The sequence below is a fragment of the Nyctibius grandis genome, chromosome 1 (assembly GCF_013368605.1).
Source record: "Nyctibius grandis isolate bNycGra1 chromosome 1, bNycGra1.pri, whole genome shotgun sequence".
Classification (NCBI taxonomy): Eukaryota; Metazoa; Chordata; class Aves; order Nyctibiiformes; family Nyctibiidae; genus Nyctibius; species Nyctibius grandis.
In genome coordinates, this window is record NC_090658.1 from 96,051,666 (window position 1) to 96,074,909 (window position 23,244).

General features: G+C 44.3%; 1 protein-coding gene across 1 annotated transcript in view; it reads left to right on the forward strand.

Moving 5' to 3' along the window:
* The first annotated feature begins 10,316 nt into the window (after positions 1-10,316).
* COL12A1 (collagen type XII alpha 1 chain) overlaps positions 10,317-23,244 on the forward strand; it is a 105,337-nt gene continuing 92,409 nt past the window's right edge. Inside the window, exons 1-5 of the mRNA XM_068409744.1 lie at positions 10,317-10,362; positions 10,495-10,596; positions 13,193-13,300; positions 21,639-21,755; positions 22,513-22,656. Coding sequence (XP_068265845.1) covers positions 13,228-13,300; positions 21,639-21,755; positions 22,513-22,656 — 334 coding nt within the window. The 5' untranslated portion in view covers positions 10,317-10,362; positions 10,495-10,596; positions 13,193-13,227. The remainder of the gene's footprint in view (positions 10,363-10,494; positions 10,597-13,192; positions 13,301-21,638; positions 21,756-22,512; positions 22,657-23,244) is intronic.

Consider the following 23,244-nt stretch of genomic DNA (forward strand, 5'->3'; position numbering starts at 1 on the left):
AATATCAAAATGGTTCCACATTGTTCCATCTCAACATGAGCACTTACTCTGGATGACTAATGCCCTGGGACCTGAAGTTTATAATGGAAAGGCTGACACACACATGCAATCTTATCTGTCATAACACTATGCAAAAGGGAATTATATAATTAAAACATTTTAATGATCTCTATTGCTCAGTGGGAAGTTACAAGTCCCAAAGGAGCCAGGCCAACTTTGTTATCAAGGTTTATTCAGTCATCTCTGAGCAGTAGGACACATTTTGCTAAATATAGTGCGGTGTGCTAATATGTGCCATGTGTGGAGCGTTGCACTGGGACCACTGTGCCACCAAGCTGGAGTGCAGTGCACCAGGAGGTTAGTACACCTCCCTTTGGCTGAGGTTTTCAGAAATGCGTGCCTAAACTTAGACTCCTAAATCCATACTCAGACATCTACATAAATAGCCTGATTTTTCAGAAGAGCAATACCAAGAAATTCTCTTCTATTAAAATCATAAAATAGAAAAAAAATCTTACAGCAACAATAACAAGAAAAGATTTTATTATTTCTATTTACTCAAATGTATGGCCAGATTTCTGGGAAATGAAGAAAGGAATCACAACTTTTGGTTACCCCAGCTAAATTAATTATGGGGTGTAAATGCAGTTTCTGAAAGGAAGTCACAGAACTTGGGAGTGGTGCAGGAGAGACATCAATTGTATGGCTAGGCAGTAAAAGCTGCATATGATGTATTCTACAGAGTTAGGCAGGAACCTCTAACACAATCTTTACCTCTCTGGGTCTGAGATCCAAAAGCAGATGGGTAGAGACTGGAAATCACTGCCATCTAAACATCTTTTGATCAACATCAGGAACATTTGCTGGTCTTGTTCTGGTCCCCAGTAAATAGGTATTTGCATGAGCAGACTACAAAGCCTGGCACCAGCAGAAGACTTGGCTGGCAAAAATCATACAGTCATAGAATAGTTTTGTTTGGAAAAGACCTTTAAGATCATCAAGTGCAAATGTTAACCTAACACTGCCAAGTCCACCCCTAAACCATGTCCCTAAGCACTACATCTACTCGTCTTTTAAATACTTCCAGGGATGGTGACTCCACCACTTCCCTGGGCAGCTTGTTTCAATGCTTGACACCCTTTCAGTGAAGAAATTTTTCCTAATATCCAATCTATTTCCCCCCTCCGGTGCAACTTCAGGCCGTTTCCTCTCATCCTATCACTTGTTACCTGGGAGAAGAGACTGACCCCCACATTGCTACAACCTCCTTTCAGGTAGTTGTAGAGAGTGTTAAGGTCTCCGCTCATTGTCCTTCTTTCCAGACTAAATACCAGAGATGAAAAGTAAAAGTCCTCAATCCAGTTGCCTAAACTTGGGTGTCTAGCACCATCTCAGGCTGTATTTGAGGCATTTGCTTGGGGCTGGCAAATACAACAGAGGACCTGCAGGAGACTCGCACACTCGTGTTATAGCAGCTGGGAGCTTAGCAGGATGCCTGTGGCACCCAAAACAGCACTGGGGGCTCGCCTCTGCCTCCTCAGTGGTCTAGTACAGTTTGAGATGTGCCAGCTTACATGGGTCCTGGGCTGTAGCTGGCAGTCCCACAAGAAGTCTGAGATGCTGCAGGGCACTCAAATGGCTCTAGAGGCCAATGTGAAAGCAGATGAGTCAAGCCCCATGGATGGTGGGTGGCCAAACTGCTCAGACACCACTGAGTTCATTAACTAGACCTTCATCAGCCACTGCAGAAGTTTAGATGCATGCAGGCACCTAAATGTATCTTAACACAGAACCAAATGCCACCTGAGGTGACCATGCAGGACAGAGCAATGGGCACAGCCAATGTTCTCAAGCAGCAAAGCTGCAATGATGGGGCATGTGTCAAGGAGCACAACACCCATCTGCCTTCTCAGCTTCTCTGGAGGTTAGAGAAGCAGGTTCTGTAGGTTTTCTTAGAAAATAAGGTCCCAACAGCTATTTCTAGCATAAAGAGAGGGACCTCATCTTGCAGCTGCTGCTGCTCTTAACTGGGGAAGAAGATCATGATGTAGTAAAGCCCCATGTTGTGATGAGCCTTAAGCAGCACATCACCTAAATACATTTCAAAGAGCACTGGGCAGAAGGTAAAGGAGCACCAGGTCAGATCTACCAGCTGAACATTTACACTAGAAAATGTAATAGCAAAGGGTGGAAAGAACCTGAGTGGTGTTTCAGACTGTCATTTGTGCTTAAAAAACTATTTGTTTAAAAATCCTAAGCAGATGATCTTTTTTAATACTTTTTTTTTTTTTAATAAAACAAATAACAGACACTGGAGCTAGTAGCAAACACATTTCCCCAGAGAAGAATACGTTATAACAGAAATCCAGACAATGCCAAAACCAAGACATGTTCAATAAACTGGGGTGACTAAAAACTAACAGAGTAGCGAGGCCAGCTGGAAAGCACCCAAGAGAGCGGAGGAAAGGGCATACGAGAGGAGACATTTTAACAGCTTCTTGGGAAGCTTCTCTGCAGGCTTTAGAGGTGTTGATATATGAGAGAGACACTGAAATCCAACAGGTGAAAAAGGCTGTCAGCAAAGAGTGGGTTGGAGCTTCCAAATAGCCTTTAGAAGTAGAATCAAAAAACAATAGTTTTCTGTTTACACAACAGAGTGCTTCTGATACTGAAGCACAGGGCAACATCTATTTATAATCCAAATAAATCTTACGCTCTGGTATTTGGAACTGTCAGCATTCAACATATTGGGAAGCAGCAGCCACAAGGCTGCATTAAGAAATGCCAATTTAAATCTGCATTGTTTTACTCTGCGTATTTTCCCCTTTAGTCGCTAGCCAATTATGACTTGTGCAAAAGAAACTAATTTCTTTAGAAAAGTTAGCTTACGTGGAGTCCATAAATGTCCTGACAGGTTATACCTAGGCAGTGTCTTTAATGCCTGAGAGTTAAGCTCTTGCATGACTCCTTTTTCCACAAAATCTCAAAATTTCCATGTGTCCATCAACACGTATGATAGGTGACATGAAGAAGAGAGCCCCATAGGTCTCATGGAAATATATACAACCTGGGCTATCCAGCTCCTTGGGCCTGGTGTATTCCCTGGCTGTGTCCTGGCCCAAGTTTTGCCTCTTGTGCCCACTCTTTTTCTTGTGGAGAGGAAAGAGCTGTAGTGAATGCCACAACCTGCCAATAAGGATACCAAGGTATTGAGATTGGAAAGGTGGAGGGGGGCGGGGGCAATGACCGTGGAGTCCATCTGCCCTAAAGTCTAGAAATGGTCCAAAATTAAATTGCTTTTAAGCACAGACATGCTGTAACAGCAAAAGGTTTTTTAGCAAGACTGGTGAGGTCTGTACCTCTGGCAGTCGCATGCAGGAAGGAATGTCCCAGTCCTGGTTCTTTGCTCTCAGGCTGAGAGTTTGCAGAGATGACAGTTAAGCAAACAATTAATTCTTAATATTAAACTGAGACTATTTTTGTGGAATCATCCAAAGACACAGGCTTCTCTGATGTAGATTTTTTTTCCTAAATCATTTTTCCTTTCACTTCAAAGTAGACTTTTATTCTGTTGATCCAACTTATTTCTGACTGCTGTGCTCATAGCCCAACTATGGACAACACACAACTCACCTAGAACAAGTTGTTATCTATTGTCAGCCACTAGGAAACAGCTCTCCTAAGTGTGCTGTTAGTACTAAGTATGGTATGGAGGATTTCTCTTTGAAGTCCTAGCGTACTTTAAATAATGGGGGATGAATTAAATGGCCTCCCAGGACCTTTTCCAGCCTCGTTTACTATGGTTCCATGCATTCCTATCAGATTCACTTGTTATGAGTGTTTAAGCTCTTGAATGTTTGTCCCGCTGAACTGACAGGAAGTTTGGGGCTGACCTTTGCATCCTCTAAACCTTCTTGGAAAGATGTGCATCCAGAGAGTGCGCAGCAGCAGCTGAGTATTCCCCCTTGACAGCTTCCCTCTGACCTGCTCTTCAGGTCGGGGAATCGCAGCATCCCTCCGTACTCAGTGCCTTTTGCGCCTGTCGAGGAGGGAAGGACAGCATCAGTGGCTGGCCTAATGACAAGGTGTTCAGTCTTAAAATTGCCCCAATATAGTTAATTATTCCACTGTCTGCAATGACACGATCTGATCACTCATTAGCTAACACAGCTTGAACTTTCAATACCTTCGAATACCTTGTCCATTCAGGCACAAGCTTATCTTCTCCATAAGCCTACCTACCACCTACACAGACCCTGCTGTCACAATAAATTTTTTTATATAGAAGTACTAAGAAAGATTAGCAAAGTGTTCGTATTCAGAGCTTGGCACTGTACCATTTCAGACTTTGTTGTGGATTAATATTGTGTGCTTCTTTGTAGGGAGTGATTACACTGAAAGAGTTGAAGGGTTACCAAACGTAGGGGAACTCATGGCTATTAACTTTTCATCATATGTTAAATGCAATTAGGCACTCAGAGAACACTGTATTATAATGTTCTGCAAGTAGCAGCTTGTGGCTAGTGATTTTTAAAAGTGTTTTGATTTTTTAAAATGATGTGTTTCCCCAGTGGAACATTGCTCTTTCAGTGGGAACCCCTTACAGAATCACAGAATCACAGAATCAATCAGGTTGGAAGAGACCTCAGGGATCCTCGAGTCCAACCATTGCCCTGACACCACCATGTCAACTAGACCATGGCACTAAGTGCCATGTCCAGTCTTTTCTTAAACACATCCAGAGATGGTGACTCCACCACCTCCCTGGGCAGCCTGTTCCAATGTCTAATAACCCTTTCTGAAAAGAAATGCTTCCTAATGTCCAACCTGAACCTCCCCTGGCGAAACTTGAGGCTATGTCCTCTTGTCTTATCGCTAGTTGCCCGGGAGAAGAGGCTGACTCCCACTTCACTACAACCTCCCTTCAGGTAGGTGTAGGCTGCAATAAGGTCACCTCTGAGCCTCCTCTTCTCCAGGCTAAACAACCCTGGCTCCCTCAGCCGTTCCTCCAGACCCTTCACCAGCTTGGTCGCCCTCCTCTGGACTCGCTCCAACACCTCAACATCTTTCTTGAAGTGCGGGGCCCAGAACTGGACACAGTATTCAAGGTGCAGCCTCACCAGTGCCGAGTAGAGAGGGACGATCACTTCCCTAGACCGGCTGGCTACACTATTCCTAATAGAGGCCAGGATGCCATTGGCCGCCTTGGCCACCTGGGCACACTGCTGCCTCATGTTTAGCCGGCTGTCGATCAGCACCCCCAGGTCTCTTTCTGCCGGGACACTCTCTAGCCACTCTTCCCCCAGCCTGTAGCGCTGCATGGGGTTGTTGTGGCCGAAGTGTAAGACCCGGCACTTGTTCTTGTTGAACCTCGTGCCGTTGGTCTCGGCCCATCTATCTAACCTGTCCAGATCCCTCTGTAGGGCCTTCCTACCCTCCAGCAGATCGACACTGCCACCCAGCTTGGTGTCATCTGCAAATTTACTGAGGGTGCACTCAATCCCTACGTCTAGATCATCTATAAAGATATTGAACAGCACCGACCCCAGAACTGAGCCCTGGGGAACACTGCTAGTGACCGGCCGCCAGTTGGACTTTGCCCCATTCACCACCACTCTCTGGGCTCGGCCATCCAGCCAGTTTTTAACCCATCGAAGAGTCCACCCATCCAAGCCCCGGGCAGCCAGTTTGTCTAAGAGGATGCTGTGGGAGAGAGTGTCAAATGCCTTAGCCACGTGGAGAAGAGGAATGCTTAGACCTGCATCTGCAAGGCTTTGTGGCTAGTCCATTGCTGCAACAGGAACAGTCACATTAAGACATAATGTGATACCTGACAAACATACAGGGTCACTGTCCTCAGTTAATTTCTTTTCTTGCCCTCTTCAATCAAGCAAGATTTGTACTGCCTTCATTGGGGAATGCTTCCTGAGTAGATTCTATTGTGAAATAATGAACCAGCTGCTTTGAAACAAAGCAACTTAATTTAGGAACATTTTAATATAAAGCGTGTTTGTGTATATATATATGGAAGGGACTGTAAGATCGTTGCATCTAATTTTTTCCAATTTTAGTATTAAAGATCTGGTATTTTTTAAAAATGACTGCCTACAAATTAACTGGCTTTTGTAAGAGTCTCAAATCACATTAGAAGGCCAGTTGCCTTCTATTTATACCTCTGCTTTTGAATGATTTATTTACTTTTCCAGTTCCACTTATTTGGAGCCACAATCATTTCATACTTTCAGAGCACTACATGATGTGAAAAATCAGTTAGAGAAAGTAAAGAAATAAATAGTTGCTAAGGAAAACATACCTGGTGAGGTAGATGATAATTATTTCATGGCTGTAACACTCTCCAGGGACGCTGCTTCCACAGTTGTTCCACTAAATGAGTAGATTTCAGATAGAGCCAGTCCTCTCTGAACACTGCTAATATAAGAAGCCATTCCTCATTATGAGAGGTCAGACTAGTACTGCTCTCTGAATACCAGCTCTGAAATGAAGTTATCTGAATAAATAAACACTGGACTGAGTTCTTCTCATGCCATTGACTGGAAATCTCTCAGAGAAGGCAGGGCTTGGAGGAAGCAGTTTGCTGTATTTTGTCCTTCTGAATTTTATGGATGCAGATATAATACTGAGCAATATTAGCTTTATGACTGATTAATAGGGAATAAAAAATACACTGGAAAGGTCGTCCTTTGTGCTGTAAGGAATGAATGGGCCTCCTAAATGACTGTACCAAGACAATGTCTAATTTAGATACTCTTTAGTGATAGATGCAGTGATAGATTGATCAGCAAAGTAGTTCCTGGGTAGATGTAGGTAAGTCACTGGTAGCAGCACAGTTTTGCCTGTATATAACATTTTATGCTGAATCTATCCATTGTTTAACGTTCAAAGAGCTGACACTGTTCTTGATTCTTCCTCTGAGTAAAGCATATACGCAAATATATATACCCATATGAATAGGGCATTTACCATATTCATATGTAAAGCAGATGCAACTAACTGTCAGGGAGCCACAGAGGCCAAATCTAGTGTGATATCCCCATGGAGAATGATACTCAACGTTTACAGTGCTGAAATGCAGAACATCTGGTTTTATTCTGCCCCAGCAATGCAGCCTGAGGAAACAAAAAAAAGGTGCCAGAGGCACAAAGTATCTTGAATTACTCTAGACTCAAAACCAGTTCAAAACTTCTAAGAAATTCCTGGTTACCTGCAATATTACTATCACATACCTACACCAGAAATGGGCAATATTATTAAAAGTATAAATATGAATTCAAAACTTGATTTTTATATTTAAATTTGTCACTGTTTCAATTTACTCACCTTAGATAGCAAAGAAAATTGCAGAGCTGGAGTGCATGGTCTTAATATGTTTAACACTTGCCTAAGAAACAAGCAGACAGGAGAGTGTTAGTAAATGTTTATGCATTTCAGAAATGCCTTCTGCATCACATACTATGTACTCAGACTATGAATGTACATAGCAACAGAGCTGATTAAAAACAACCCGTTTAATTACTGAGATGTATGGAAGCACACACTAAATGCAACTTGTTGGTGTATTTTACATGTAAAAGATCTCAGGAAGAACATGGTTAGAAAGGTTAGAACAAAGAGTTAAAGATAAGAATGAAATTCTGCTGCCCTTGGAGTCTATTAATTATTTGCTCTTGCCAGCTCTGAGTCTTATTTCACTCCAAGAAATTAAGCAAAGCTCGTCAGCTGAGAGAATTGGGAGATAGTCCCCCTCAGCAGCACCTAGGTCTACATGGGAGAGTCTATGAGATTCTTGCACCCCTGAGAGACCCACTGGTTTCAAAGTCCCCACTCATGTAAATCCCCTTGTAGAATTAGTACCAAATTATTTAAATATTTTAAAATAATTGTTCTGAGTGATTTAATTTTTCTTTTAAATAGAATAATACATATTTTCTTTCATCCTCATTATTTGCATTAATTGATTTTAACTATTAACATAAAATCTTGCTTATCTTATAGTGAAAAGATCCACAGTACATTGTAAAAAAATCTGCCTCAGTGCACAAGTGATAAAAATACCTCATTTGCACTAGTTCACTTCCAATGGAAGGATATTTCATTGTAAACCCTGATGTCCATTCTTCTGAAACTATTGTTCACACCACATTTATACTGATGTTGTTGGCTTGTTCACTCATGAAATTAAATTAAAATTTTAAAAAGTATTATTTCTTGGAAATATTGCTTTGACCTAACAGCTCTGGATAGGAAGAAATTCAATTCCTCACGCCAAAATGTCAAAAGAGAAAATCCAACTCAACAGCTGGGCAAGGGGGTTAATAGGTCAAGAGTATTTGAAAGCTTATCAGCAGAGGAGATGTTGCTTTTGGAAAGTGCATTTTATCAATACCAGACAGCTGAAGCCGTGGCGTGTCCCTAAGAGTACTGACTCACTTCCAAAGTGTCTGGAAATGTCAGCGCACGTCGTCTGGTTATCACTTTCTTTTCAGCGTTTGGCATGCAGGTAACTGGACCATTACAGAAATGAAGACAACCCGATTCAGCTCAGGAGAGACAAGTCCTACCGTCGACATGTCCTTGATCCTGGGGGAAGAGTGCCCAAGAGCCGCGCCTCCCACTCCCCCACCCCCCCGGTAAACTATTAATCGTCACTACCAGGCACTTCCACCCTGGCTGAACTCGTCCTGATGGCTCTGAAGTCGCCCTAACCACTCTGTGATTGTGTGATTCTGTGAAATTCACGTCTCTGCAAAAAGCTGACATGAGGCCAATATTCCGCCCGAAACGTTACCGACCTCTCCAAACCGGGGGTCCTAAACTCCGCACCGGGGGTTTGCCCCTGTCTCCCCCTCTCCCCAGCCTTCCCAGTCTTTTGTTTTCCTTCCCCGTCCCTTCCCGTGGTAAGTTGCTCTCTAACAGCAGAGCCCCGGGGCGCCCGCGGCAGCCTTGGCGGGGGAACGGTGGCTCGGCCGCCTCGCTCCGCGCCCGCCGCCGCCGCCGGGGGGCGCCCCCGCACCGCGAATGGCCCCGGCCCGGCGCGGGGCGCGGTGCTGCGGCTCGGGTTGGGGGGGGGGGGGCGAGACGAGCGGGGCCGCGGCTGTGAGACACCCGCGGCGGTTCTCTCTCCCTGTTAGCGCCCGCTCCTCCCCCGTCTCTGTTCCCTTGCCGCGTACCGAGTTTGCGGACCCGCTCCGAGGGGGCGGGAAGCAACGCGCTCCGCGGGGACAGTGACGTCCCGTGTTTAGCCCGAAGGGGTCCCGGAGCAGCCCCTTCCGAGAGCGCTACCGGGGGTGCCGTTCCCCCCGGGTGCGGGAGCAGACCTCGCTGCAGCGCGGAGCCGACGGCGGCCCCGGGAAGCCCTGGGTGGTCCCGGCCGGGGGCTACCTGCTGCCCCCGATCCCCGGGCAGGGAAGGGGCAGTGTGCCCCGCCGTGTCACCCGCTGTCAGGGCGCGCTGGGACATGCCGGGTGCCACGGGCAGGCTGCCGGGAGGAAGCGACGGCAAACCCTCGCGGAGCCTCTCGCCCAGCGGGCTGCCCGAGTTTGGAAGGTGTAGTTTTCTTTTGAAGGCACACGATTTCAGACAGGGGCCGCGAGTTTGCCCGCAGGGTCTGAAGGACGAGGCGGTGGGGGACATGCGCCTCGTCCCCTCCGCCCGCGGAGCCGCGCCCGCCCCGCTGCAGGCGGTACCCGGCACCGGCGGCGCTTTGTGCTCGAAACAAAACACCTAGAGGCGAGGGATGTGGTTTAATGTATGTAGGCTACATAGGGTGGAGGCCAGACACACCTGAATTGTGTCAAAATGACTTATATTCTCTTTGCCCCCGAGGCTCCCGGCCGCGCCCCTCTGCAAGGCTGTTCCGGGGACTAGCCCCGGCCCTGGGAGGGCGAGCGGGCCGGGACCGAGGGACGGACGGGGACGACGGCGTGGAAACCCCCGCGCGGGGACACTCTCCGCGCCGCCGTCCCTCGAAGCCGTGCCCGGGGACTCAGTTTTTCCACTGCCCTCCCGTGTCCCCCCCGGTCTGGGAAGCCGAGGGGAGGCAGGGGGCGGCGGGCCGGGCCCCTGCCCCCGGGCGCGCTGCCGCGGCCGCCGCCCGCCTCATGCCGCAGGAATGCGCGGAGGTATGCGCCAGTTTCCAGAAGTGGATCCCCTTCCTTGCTGGAGCACAGCAGCGCATATATCAACCGGTGGCAGCAGTCCACCTTCCCTGCAGTTTCGTAACCGCTTACGAGGGTAAATTGAGAGCTGGGAACAGCCCTCTATTAAGTAGCAGATTGAGAAGAGGCTCTTCCCACTTGGAGAAGGCAAGTCTTCCCAGACGGACCCCTCGCATCGGGAGCTACAGTAATCGAGGCACCTCCTCTGCGCGCAACTCTTGCCGCTGCTTCTGCTCCTCCTTCGCCGCCGCTGCTACTTGCTGCTCCCTCCACAAGGTGCCCCCGGAGCTTCATCCTTTCTCCTCCTCCCTTTATCCAGGTCGGACGGCTGCGGCTGCTGCTGCTGCTGCAGGCACCGCCGGAGTCACCGCCGGAGGAGCTGCCCCGCCACCGACCCCGGCACCCTGCAGCCGCCCCTAAGGTCTGTGCCCTCGCAGGAGCGGGGACCCTGCCCTCCCCTCGGCCGACCTCCCCATTGCCCGTCCGTACGCACCACGCACGCAGCCCCTTCTGATGCACTTTAGGCTGAGATTAGCAGCGCCGGGCTGAAAGCTGACACAGGCGGGGGGAGAGAGCGTGTGTCTGTGGTGCGTGTGTCTGTGGTGCGTGTTGGGCATGTCGGAGCCGGCTGGCAGGCGTGAGGAGCGGCGCGGAGCGGAGCGCCCCGAGGGGCTGCTGGCTGTCAGGCCCCGGGAAAGGCACGGGGGAGCCCGGCGGGCTGATGGCACCGGGCGCCGCCGGCAGGGACGGGGACAGAAATACCGGCGGCGGCGGCGGTGTCCCGGCGCGGTGGCTCCCTGCGGCCGGAGGCTGCAAGGCGGAGCGCGGTCCCCGCGCCCGGCCGTCGTGCTGCCGCTGCCGCTTCGGCAGGAGCTCTCCCTTCCCTCCTTTGTGTGTGCAGCTGCCGGTGATGCTTTCTCCTGTTTCCAGGTTTTTTTAATGCCTTTGATAGGTAGAGAGTTTTTTCTGTGGTTTTATTTTCGTTTAGGTTATTTTTTTTCTTCTTGAAAGTGGTAAATGTCCTGCACTGTGCTGTTTGGAAATGCTTTGGCTGAGCTTTTGTAGGTCGAATTAGTGTGAGGTTGGACTGGCACTGCTGAAAGCCCGATTTTCTTTAAGTGGTCTCTAAAGATCAATGAGAAAACCTTTAGTCCTGACACAAAGTCCGCTTGTGTCCTTGCTGAGCCAGCGAGAGGACCTTTCCTCCGCCACCTCCAGGCTTTCTTTTACACACCTAACTTTGCGAGAAGGAACCAAAGTGTTTCTAGGTGGGCAAATGAATGCTTTGGCTGCGACGTTTTATTTCATGAAAGAAAAATGTATATCAGGAATGGCAGACGTGCAGCAGTAGTGAGCTCCTGGATGTCTTTGTGATATGATTGATTTCTGTTGCTCTTCAAAAAGATCAAAAGATGGCACTCCAAGCCCACACAAGATATCCGGGACAAAAGTCTATTTACGATGCATTTAGGCAATCCTTAAACTTGCAGAATGTAGTGGTATATGTGCTCAGGGACAGCCGTTTCCCACGCAGAGCAGTGATATGATTTTGGAGCTTTCAGGACAGTTTAATACTAACCTTGGTCTTGTGTTAGTGTCAGGGAGTCGTTACGATCAATATTACTCTTCTGTTTACCCGCTGGAGGTACCATTGGACTGAAACCATTGCTTAGTTCTTCTTCGAGCTCTTGGTATTTTTATGTGCAGTAAAGGCATTTGGCTAAGGCAAGTATATGCAGCTGCCCAGCAGAAGTCTGTTAAGTTCTGTGTCAGTAACCGGGAAATTCCTGGATCTCCATAGCATCCACCCTCTAAAGGCGCCTTTCTGGTTAGTTCTCTAGATGGCAGAAGAATATTTTCCCCTTCAGCTGTTTCTGCGGACTAGTAATTTATGTATTTTTCTTTTGTTTTGCTCTTGGCACCTTCCCGATAAAATCTGTTGCCTAATTGCTTTTGGGATTCCCTTTCCTCCAGCCTAATTATGATATATGATGCATTTATGACTTTATTCAAATAAATTACTCCTCCCCTACTTCCCAAGATAGAAAAACCCAAACTTTAGAAACACTTATATGCATATGCGATGAGGACTGTTCATATTAGCCTTTACTTAGACAAGGAAATAATTCGTAAGTTTTGCTGGAGTAATTGGGAGTAATTTGACGTGACCTAGAGTATGTAGTTATGAAGGTATAGCTGCTTGCAATTAGGCACCCCTAACTTGACCTAATCCCACCTATTTTGCTAGGCAGCCTGCAGTGATTACGTGACTCTTTCGCCTGCCTGCTTTTTATAATGTATTTTAAATCTATTTTCTCTCAGGACGTGTAAATGAATTATCAGATGTTGAAACATCATGGCTAGACGGACGTGTCAGGTTTCAGTTGTGTGTTACACACACTTCTGTATAATCTATTTCAGACCTTCAAGAAATGAAGAATAGCACATTCGTAGGCAGAACCCCTCAAAAAAAGTTTTATTACAGTTTCCAAACTGCCTTGAGACCACTAAAGCACAGCTAACTAAGTGCTTCAACAGTTATGAAAAAGGAGCCGAATAAAATCCCCAGCTGAAAGAGACATTTAGTTGATCCAAGGCAGGAATGACCTCTGAATTAGCTATCATCACACTCAGTGATGAAGTCATGGAGCTCCCTCCTGGCTCCTGCCCATGCGGAGGCATGGATCTTCACTGCGCTTCCCTGATCAAATTAAACCCAACTAGGTTAAAGCCACGTGTGCTTACCGTGATTGGAAAGGGTTCAGCAACAAAAGGCACATTATTGCGAGATGAGACTCCCCAGTTAGTCATGCAGATCTGTCATCATCTTGGATGGCTTTCAAGTCTAGAGGTTTCAACCTGGTCCCGTGGGTGGGGGCTGGGGATAAGGGAACAAAGTGAAGTCCACGGTTCGTCTTTTAAATGTTTCATGAATACACCCACGCAATCCTCTAATCCACGCATATCATTTCCTTCTCCTTTCTCCCTTTTTTTTCCTCCCTTCCCCATTACTGCAGATTCATTCATGTTGTTGTGATCTGAAAGGGCAGAAATGAAGACAGCACTGTGCTCGGCAGTCGCTGCTCTGTGTGCAGCCACCCTCCTCTCCTCCATCGAGGCTGAAGGTAACCTTCCCCGCCCTGCCCCCTTGCCCCCAGTGCCTCGCTGACCAGCAAACCTCCCAACCACCCCCTGAGCTACCGACTCTCTCCCTCTCTGTTTTTGAGTGTAACTACTTTGCCTTCTCTCTTTCTCTCCTTCAGAGAAACGTCTCTCCTTCCTTGCCCAGCTCCTTCTGTGCTCTGTTTCTCCCGGCTAGTCAGCCGGACCGTATCTCCCTCTCTCTGTCTCTCTGGTGTGCTGTCCACACCACCCCGCAGGCAGGACCGGGGCTGGCTGATGTGGCCGCCCGGGCGCAGCGCCCCGAGGAGCCCGCCGCCCCTGCTGCCACCAGCGGGCAGCCCGGCACGGCCTGGGCCTACGGCTCTGCCCCGCTGATGGACCTGGAACAGCTGGGCTCTGTGCTGTAGAGTCTCATTTAGTTATGTTGAGAGAGGAAAGGAAAAACCCACCGCCCAACAACCCGCAGCTTTGAAATAAAATGCTCCAACAGAGTCTGGCTCTTTGCGCCTGTGTGTTTTGTCCGGGCCGGACCCCTTGCCTCCGCCCCGCTGGTCTACCGGCACACTGGCCTCCCGTGCTCGGCGGGGCAACCCCCGGCTGAGCCCTGGGGTAGCCGGACCCTCCCTTGGGCATGCTTCAGCCTCCGTGGTGGGTCTGACCTGGGGAACACCCCTGGCAGATGCTGCTGCCGCCATGACATACATATCCTGGGTACCGCTGAAGGGTGGCTGGGCCTGGGCTGGGCCTGGCCGTGGTGCCAGGGGCCCCAAGGTTCTGGCATGCCTGTGGTGCTGTCACCCCCAAAGAGGCCTTTCTTCTTCTCCTCATGGGGCCCAGGCTCGCTGGAGGTTGAGGTCCCTGTCAGCCCCCAGCTGCAGGGACGAAGACCTGGGGATGCCCATCATGGCTACCACACTTGCCACAGCATGGCTCAAAACAGCCTGGCCCTGGCACATTTCCCTCCCCGGTGGATTAACAGCAAGTGTGGGGGCAACCTTCCGTTACCCTCTGTGTGAGCTGCATGGCGGTGGTTGTGGTGACGACATTTCTGCCAGCAGTAGCTGCCAGGGGAAATAGAGATGCCGAATGTCCTGCGCTGAAATGACTTGATCTGACCTCTGGGACCTGACTCCATCCTAGGGTGAACCAAACCACTGGGTGTGAACTCTCTCGGATTTATGGGAAAAAACCTCAGAAGCCAGCATCTGATAATTCAGGTTTTTTTCCTTTCATTGTCTTTCTGTATTGAGCTGAAACACATGCCCTGATTGTGGCCTACTGCAAGCTCCTGTATCTGGACCTGGTCACCTTGGCTGATGGCTACTAAAAGTACAGCATGTCAGAGATGCCTCTAGGTTGTTTGCCCCCTCAGCAGCGGTGCTTGCTTGGGGCATGCACATGTAAAGTACACTGGCTTTCTGGAAAAAGATGACATTTCTGCCAGTCGTGCAACATCTGGTCACCCTAGGAGAGAATCAGCCTGCTGCTTCCCTCTCATACTGTGTTGCTGTTGCCTGAGGAACCGAAAAAGGTCATTTGAAGTTATTTCAGAGTTGCATTTGAAATGCAGGACCTCTGTGCCAGAGAAAGCAGAGAAAGTGTAGAGTTTTGATGGAGTAAGGGAACAGATGTGTTTGTGCGTTCTTCCCCATCTTAGGAGGGAGCTCACTCAGAGCTGGAGTAATGTTGCTGTTGTCCTGCATCACTTTACATGTGTGGAGTAGGTTATTTCAAGATGTAAGCGAAGCTGTTTTATTTAGCTATAGTGTGGACTAAACCAGTCATAGCTTGAGTACTGTTAGTGAAAGCTACAAAAATGTGTTTGGAGAAGCACACAGTTGTTTTATAACAGCAAAACTAGATGCATTGTCAGACAAGCTGGCCAAGCTTGTTTAGATCTTATGGTGAAGGATGTGCCATTGCTAAGCAAAAGAGTGGACAAAGCCTGATCTTGTGAGCTGTAGAGCACTCCTGGACAGGACTTACATTACTTTACATTCAGAAATGTGTATTAAATAAAATACATAGTTTACAGTGATCAGGTTTCTCTGAGAAACCTCTAGCTCCAGAGTTTTGAAGTAAGAGCAGAAAAGTGTCTTGAGTAGCAAGTGCAGTGAGAAATAGTGGTGCTGAAAATGGAACTAAAGCTAGGAGTACCTTAGGACTTGCTCTGGTGGGAACTGCTTTCGTATAGCATTTTGCATCATCTTGTAAATTGCTTGTTGGATCTTATTTACTTTAGTTCTGGTATCATTACAACTTAAATCCTCTCTGCTGAACTGTCTTTCTCCTGTGGCTGTTTGTCCTTTAGTCTATTTTTCCAAATTTCAGATCACGTTGTGGCAAAGTTCTCACCACACCAGTCAGTTCTCTCTCTCTCTCTCTCTCTTTCTCTCTCTCTCTCTCTCTCTCTGTTCCTTTGGCTCTCCCTGTGGTGTTCACAAAAGATGCAGTTTGCATTTTCTTTCCCTGAGGTGTGGGTAGACACTTGGTGGGATGAAATAGTGAAAGGAGGATAAGGGAGAGGGCCATTTGATGTTTTAAAGATTGTTGATAGGGGGTGGGAAGATGGAGTGAAAGTAAAGGGAAGGAAAAGCTTAGTTCTATTTTTCTGCCTTCCTTCAGCTTTCATTTTTCAGTCTCCTCGGGGAGCAGATCTGGTGTTTATCCTACACTGCTGTTCATAGATTCCTAAATCTTCCGGGATGAAACTGGTTCTTCATCAGCATCACAGCTGCTCAGCGAGTCCTTCGTGAGAGCCGTGCTCTGTTGCTGTTGGCAAGGCAGTGAGCTGCAGTAATGGTGTTAGAGCTTTTCTACAGAGATACAGCAATGCAGGGGTTTCTAGTTGGACGATCGCTATAGCAGTAGAGGGGGTAAAACCAACATATAGTCTGAATGCATTCATGGGGAAGTTGTTTGTTTACCCTGGACAAGGAAGCAAATCTGTTTTCATGCTTAGCATTTTTGCTCTTTTCTTTTACAGTGAAATTCTTCTTGTTTTATTTTGCAATCCTTCTGACATCTCTCTCTCAACTTAAACTCCTTGTGCATGATGCTATATTTTATGCTATGTTTAAATTGTTTCTTGCCTTTTTAGTCCAGCACTGCAACACTCCAGTGCATTCCCTGTGTGCCCTTGTGTCAAGATTTCTTTCTGTCACAGTATTTTTTTCCATCTGTGATCACAAAGAGCCGGGGGAAATCTATGTCCTTTCACTGGATAAGATTTTTTTTTTCATTATTTTAGTCGTAGATAAGCCAAGTAGATTAGTATACGAATAACCTGTTAGTTATAACTCAAGGTAATGTTGTGATGATGTCATGGCTTGCGTAGTGTGTTGCGTTTCCTAATACAGAGGGATTTTCAAAGGCACAGGAAAGGAATGAAGAAGTCATTACTTCTGTGTGACCTCACTGAGCATGTGGAGGTACTGACTTTTCGATGTTTCAGGAACTGGTTCAGAGCTGGAAAAGTCTGTTTTCTAGGCTGGAGGTAGAGAAGGAGGGCATCACTGAGTCAAACATGGGACCTTTGTGTAGTGCAGAAAAAGGTTTGTCAGGTGAAAAATCTCTCTCCAGGACATGCCATACAGTAAGTGACAAATAATTGCAGCACTGCAGTTACAGAGGATTAGAAAGTTTCTCATGTAATAAAGCTTGTGTTGAGTACATTAGTTTTCATTGACTGAATGGTTTAGAGATGATTCAGGATAGCTGAAACTTTTGAAGTTACCTGTTCAAGGTACCTGAAGTTACAAGTTCCACCTGTTCAGCTTTGTAACTGGTTGGTGGGACCATTATTTTATTACCTTTTGATGTCTGACTTCTGTCTTTTGAGAAACTAGCTGTTGATTTCCAAGGTCCTGAAGAGAGAACCATGTAGATTGATGTGTGAAATTGAAATTGATATATATGTGAAGGTGACTATAACTCCTTGTTTTTCCTACTGCTAATTAGAAGCAAAGTGTACGTGTGTGTGAATGTGTACACACACACAAACATATATATGCACAAACAAGTGTAAAATTTGGTAAATATTCATGCATGCAGTGTGTGTATATATATGCAATTATGCTTAGTTAGATGCATCTTTGTATGTATAGGTATATATAACTTTTTTTTCAAAATACACTTATGAGCTATATGTCTTGTATTTTGAAGAAATTTCATATACATGTATAAATTAAAAAAAATGCAGGCATACAGGTGGCAATGTTTCTGTGTTGTGGTTGGCAATGAATATCTAACAAGGCTGAGAAGCTGCTTTTTACTACATTGCTAGGCTGTAGCTCGTTCTTTCTCCCATTCACATTGGCAACACTGACTTCAAAGGAGCTTGACTGGGGTCGTGACTAGTTAGTTGTGTCAAATCCATGCCATATATGAAGAAAATAGTAAATGGGGAGTTTTGGCCTCTTCCAGCCTCAGCAGGGCTTATCTTAGTGAGAGCAAGGCTGGGCTTATTCTTCGGCTTCCATGGCCTGTATGTTATCTTAGCATGGGCTAACACGTTATTTCATGTGCTAATTATAATGAGTCTTTTTCCAGTGATTGAATTGCAGATTTTTTTTTCACATAGGGATTGTGGATGGCAGCTACTTCCAAGTTGTATCACTTTTAAGTCTCGTTCTAGGTTTAAATTGCTTGATCTTCTGATTACATTTTACTTCTGTCTTGTTAAGATATTCATTGGGATCCTCTAGCAGTCACATTGTGTTATCTGTAAAAAGCTGTACACTTTTGTACATTAGGTTCATATTACCTGTTAAGTAATACAAGCTAGTATAAGATATACATAGCATGAGAAATGTGCCTTGCTCTATATTTTTTGTTTCAGAAAATATACTGTTAATATACATATATATATAACACAAGGAGTGGCAATGAATTAAGTATATTATGTCTGATATTTTTTTTCTTTTGTGGTGCATAAAATAGAATATCCGATTGAGGAAGTTATCATATCATAGTTCTAGAAGTGGAGGAAATCAACACTGTGTAAACATTATTGTCATATAGCAAGTTATTTTTTCTCTATGCTGGAAACCTGTAGGGGAACTATACATTTCTGTGCATTAACAGTGGAATCACTGTATTAAGCCAATACTATAATACCATCACATGTTACGATCATGATGCTGTGCCTTGACAAGTCAGTGAGAGGTTTGGCATGGATTTTGATGGACACAGGGTCAGACTGATCAGCACTGTCACTACACTGTAAGCATATGTGCAACTTCACTGAGGCAAGTTGCCTGACATCAAGACTGCTTGCTTGAGTAAAGTTGCACTCACACAGAAGCCTTTGTAGAGTGGAGTTTTAAGGTTTGTCCCTGTAATGGGACAAACTCCCACCACAATTATTGTTGTGAACATTTTGTTCCTAGAAATCTGATCTGATTCCATATTGCAGCTGTATTATTTTTCCAGTGGTGAATTCCCTTCTGGAAGAAGAATTTTAATAAGGTGGAGTAACAGTTGCGCTGTTTGATTATCGCAATAAGGTTTTTATCATCTAAATATTTCGCTGTACTTCAGATCAGCTTATTGCTCTCAGTCTTATGACCGTGGCTTGGTCTTCACCCCGCAGCCGGTTTCACATGGGTGAAATCTGACCCATGTGAAGGTCCATGGATGTTTTGGAGGTTCTTTTTGAGTATCAAAAGCTCACAGGCCATCTGGAAGACATTTTGATGACATTGGATCCAAACTGGCTTTTTTTTTTTTCACTCAGACGAGGTTCCTTTTTTTTGGATTTCAATGGGAGAAGTATTCAGTGCTTGAGTTTGATAAGCCAGCCACAGACTGAGAATGAATGAATTTAAAGTGCAGCAATGAAGACTGGGGTTAGGTGTCAGAAATAACTTTACGATGATAAAGGGAGTGAGGCGTTGGAGTAATTTCTGTGGGAAGCTGGCAGTCTTGCCAGTGATGGAGGTTTTTAAGAATGATCTGAGCAAACATGTCAGGAGTGACATGGGGTGGCTGATCATGTCTTGGCCAGGGGATGGATGAGGGGACTTTTTGAGGTCCCCTGCAATGCTGTTGTTCTAAAAGGCTATGAACAGCTGGATGAACGGATACGTCACTTATGTATCAGTGTGCTATTCTTGTTGCCTGCCAAGATCCACATCTGAATTTTCATAAACCGTATTAAAACCCTTTGAAATGTTAAAGACTTTTCCTCACAGTCAGTTTTTTCAGTTTATCTGGAATCCGGTCATTTGGATATCAACAAGTTGGGCTGCTGCTGTCCTTCAGCAGTTAAAGCCTAAAGTCTCTGCTGCAACATGCCAATCTACTTGCAAGGTTGGTGGCCCTATTTTTTCCATGTACTGAGTTTTTTTAAAAGCATGCTCAGGTCAGTTGTCTCTGCCTTTGCATTAAATTTGTCCTGAGCCATTGCTACTGAAACAATATTTTATAATGATATTCTTATCACCTGAATGTATTTTACTATTAACACGTGTTGCATGATTTTAGTACTAAGTAACTACCTTGCTGTCTCTAGCATTGTGATACTCATAAACCGAATGATGAATAAACTGTGCATGCAGGTTAATGGTCTAATCTCACTGCCTGTGTATGGACAACAGGAAAAATAACATTACTTCAGTACTAGCGTATCATCTATTGTACCAGTATTACAAAGCCATATTATCCTATGGTTGGAAATGACAGTAAATTAAAGGGAAAAAAAAATGCCTATGCAATTGGTTGCGAGTTTTCTTGAGCTCAATATTATTTATTCCAATTGGACAGTGTCTTTTCATAAGTATACATTCTAGCATTTATTTCTTTATCTGCTCTTTAAATTATTTTCAAAACCGAAACAAAATCTGACATATGATGGAGATCTTCCATGAAACAGAGAAGATATGTCTATTAAAAGTGCCTGCAAAACAGTCTCACAGTAGTTAAGGAAAGTATGGCTGAATCTAATCTTACTTTGTAGAACTATTTAAACAATAATATATAATACACCTACCATGCACTGACAGTGAGTCAGTAAAATACTGCATGAATAAGCATGACAATTTTACAAAGAGAATATCATTATAAAGTATTTATGAAACGTCTTTGTGTAATGAACCTTGTACATGGAGGCTTTTGTCCATCGTGGGAAGCTAAAAAAATAATAATCAACATTTCATTTACATATGCATGATGCTGCAAAATAGCGTATGTAAACTATTTCTTTCTGTACTATTCAGTTACTTCTGTCATCAGCTCCTACAAGTTTTATTTGCAGTCATTTGTTCAGATCACTGGTGCCCTCTTCGCTGTTTTCTATAAATTCTGTAAAATAAATGTCCATAAATATACTTTGATGTTGTCTTTTCATAATTAACCATTGTGTTGTTTGGATCCATACTGGCATTTTATGTTAAAATGCCACTTACTAGTATGGGTACACCTGCTGCAAAGGGAACATGAAAACAATAGTTTACACCTTTGAAATTGTACAGCAATCTGGTGTAAACAGGTAGAATCTTGTTTTTGTGAACAACTCAAATATTTCAGCAAATTGCAACCATTACTAACCCCCTTTATTACCCCCTTAGTTCCTAAGTCCTTTGCAGCCATATGCAAAGGATGTCACCTTAGTGGCTTCTAGGAACAAAGGGGTGGAGCTCTCCAGATTTTGAAATAAAATGATACATCAGTATATCATTATTACTGATATACATTTTACATGTATATTCATATCTAGACCCTAACAGAAATTGGTTTACTGAACATTAAATGCCCAATCTTTTTCTGTATTTAAAATATGTTTTTTTCTCTGCCAAGTTTCTAAATTCAGTGAAATTGATAAGAAATAAGACTACGCAGAGACTATATTAAAAAGCTGATCAACTCTTTGATATCTAATTAAGAAGAGTACTGTGTTCTCAATGTCCTAAATGATCTCATGATATTGTAAGCAGGTTGTGATTTGGCATGCTCATATGGATTGCACCCAGCATGTAAAAAAATTTCCTTTAATATTTATGTGAAATGTTTGCATATGTGGTGATTATCTGTGAACTCATTGTACATGTATCCAAATGTGTTTTCTATTGTGCTTGATTTTGCTGGCCATTCTTGAATGTCTTGGCAACTCAAGAAACATATGTTCTCTGCTGTCCTCTGTAATGCATATACTCTTTGATGTTTTGTCATATTTCGTCAGCTTTTATTTTACTCTTTTTCCAACAACATATCTTTATATTTGTTGGAAACAAATTTATGCAAAGACAATTTTAGTAAGCTTTGCTCAACATTATTTTATTTATTCATTTGCCAAAGCTTGTTCAAACTTTTAAACATCCACTTGGTATAAATCTTTTGCAGTTAATCCACCATCAGACTTGAATTTTACAATTATAGATGAAAATAATGTTCAAATGTCATGGAAAAGGCCACCAGATGCAATAATGGGTTACAGGATAACTGTGGTTCCAACAAATGGTGAGTTCTGTAAAATGTTGTTATGCCATTAAATTTTTTGAAAACTTGGGTTTATTTTCACTTATATCTAACTTACTTAGGTATAAGAGTAGCTATTATCATATTCCTGAAGGTTGTGATCAAGACTGGGTAGCAGCAAAGGGCATACAGGAAGGAGCAGTGATTGTTCCAAGTTAGATTTTTTCTTGCCATAGCACTTGCCCTTTGGGGATGTTTTGGATGCCGTTCCTTTGCAAGGAGCAAAAAGATGGTAGAATAATCACTCTGGTCCTCTTCTATGCTTTTACTTTAAAGTTAGCGAATTGTACTGTACTTCATTCAAGTACTTCTCCCAGCGGAAACATTGCATGTGTCAAGTAATGATGCATTGATGTCATATAACTTTCTGATAACGGCTGTGTAAGAAAGACACCCATTATTCTATTTCACTTTGAGAAATAATCAGTGTAAAAATAATATTGAATCAGAATGGAACCATGATTTGTTAGATGATAGTACATTCTGTATGTGCATTTTAAGTTTCAAATTTCCTGGAATTTATTAAACACTTCAGTAATTTTGCTGACTATTGAAAACAGGTTAGTTTGAAGTTTCATGTTTCAAAATTCATACTTCAGGAAAAAAGAATGTCCATCATTCTAAAATTGTTATTAGATTTTAATCCATTATTCTCTGTTGCATTTTTTTTTATGATCACCTTGTCAATGATATTACTGGTTTTAAAGGCTGCATTAACTGTTTTATATATTCATTGCAGATGGGCCTACTAAAGAATTTACTCTTTCACCTAGCACTACCCAAACTGTCTTATCAGCTCTTATACCTAATACAGAGTATGTTGTATCAATAGCTTCATACGATGACAGAGAGGAGAGTCTACCTGTTTTTGGCCAACTGACAAGTAAGTACCTGTAATACAAACCAGAAAACCAAGTAAGATAACTGCGTGGTCATTCACAAAACTTGGCTTTGTTCCAGTTCCTCAACAAAATTGCCACATACCTAAACTCTGATCAGATATAGCTGTCTGAACAGCCTTTTTCCATTAAGCGTAATTCCTAGTAGAAGCAGAGATAATTTGCAAGAGGTAAGAGGAGACGAACATGGATATATCATGTCTGACAGCCTCTATAGAATTCTTTGCAGGAAGCCACTGGTTCTTTTGAACTAAACATACTTCCTATAAACTGCACCTGCTGAAGTCAAGAAGACTCTCATTGACCTCAGTAACAAATGTATCTGACTGGCTTCTTGTATGTGGGGGAAAAAAAAAAGCTAACTACCTTCATCAAACAATAAAATGTGACACAATATATCTATATGCATAATAAAATATGGATTTAAAATTTTTATAAATTATGTTTAATAATTAAAGAAAGCATAAAATAAATTTAATTAAATAAAAATGTTAAGCACAGCAGGCTATCTTCTATGGCACATTTTGTTGCACGTCTCAGGCTTACAGAATCACAGAATCACAGAATGTTAG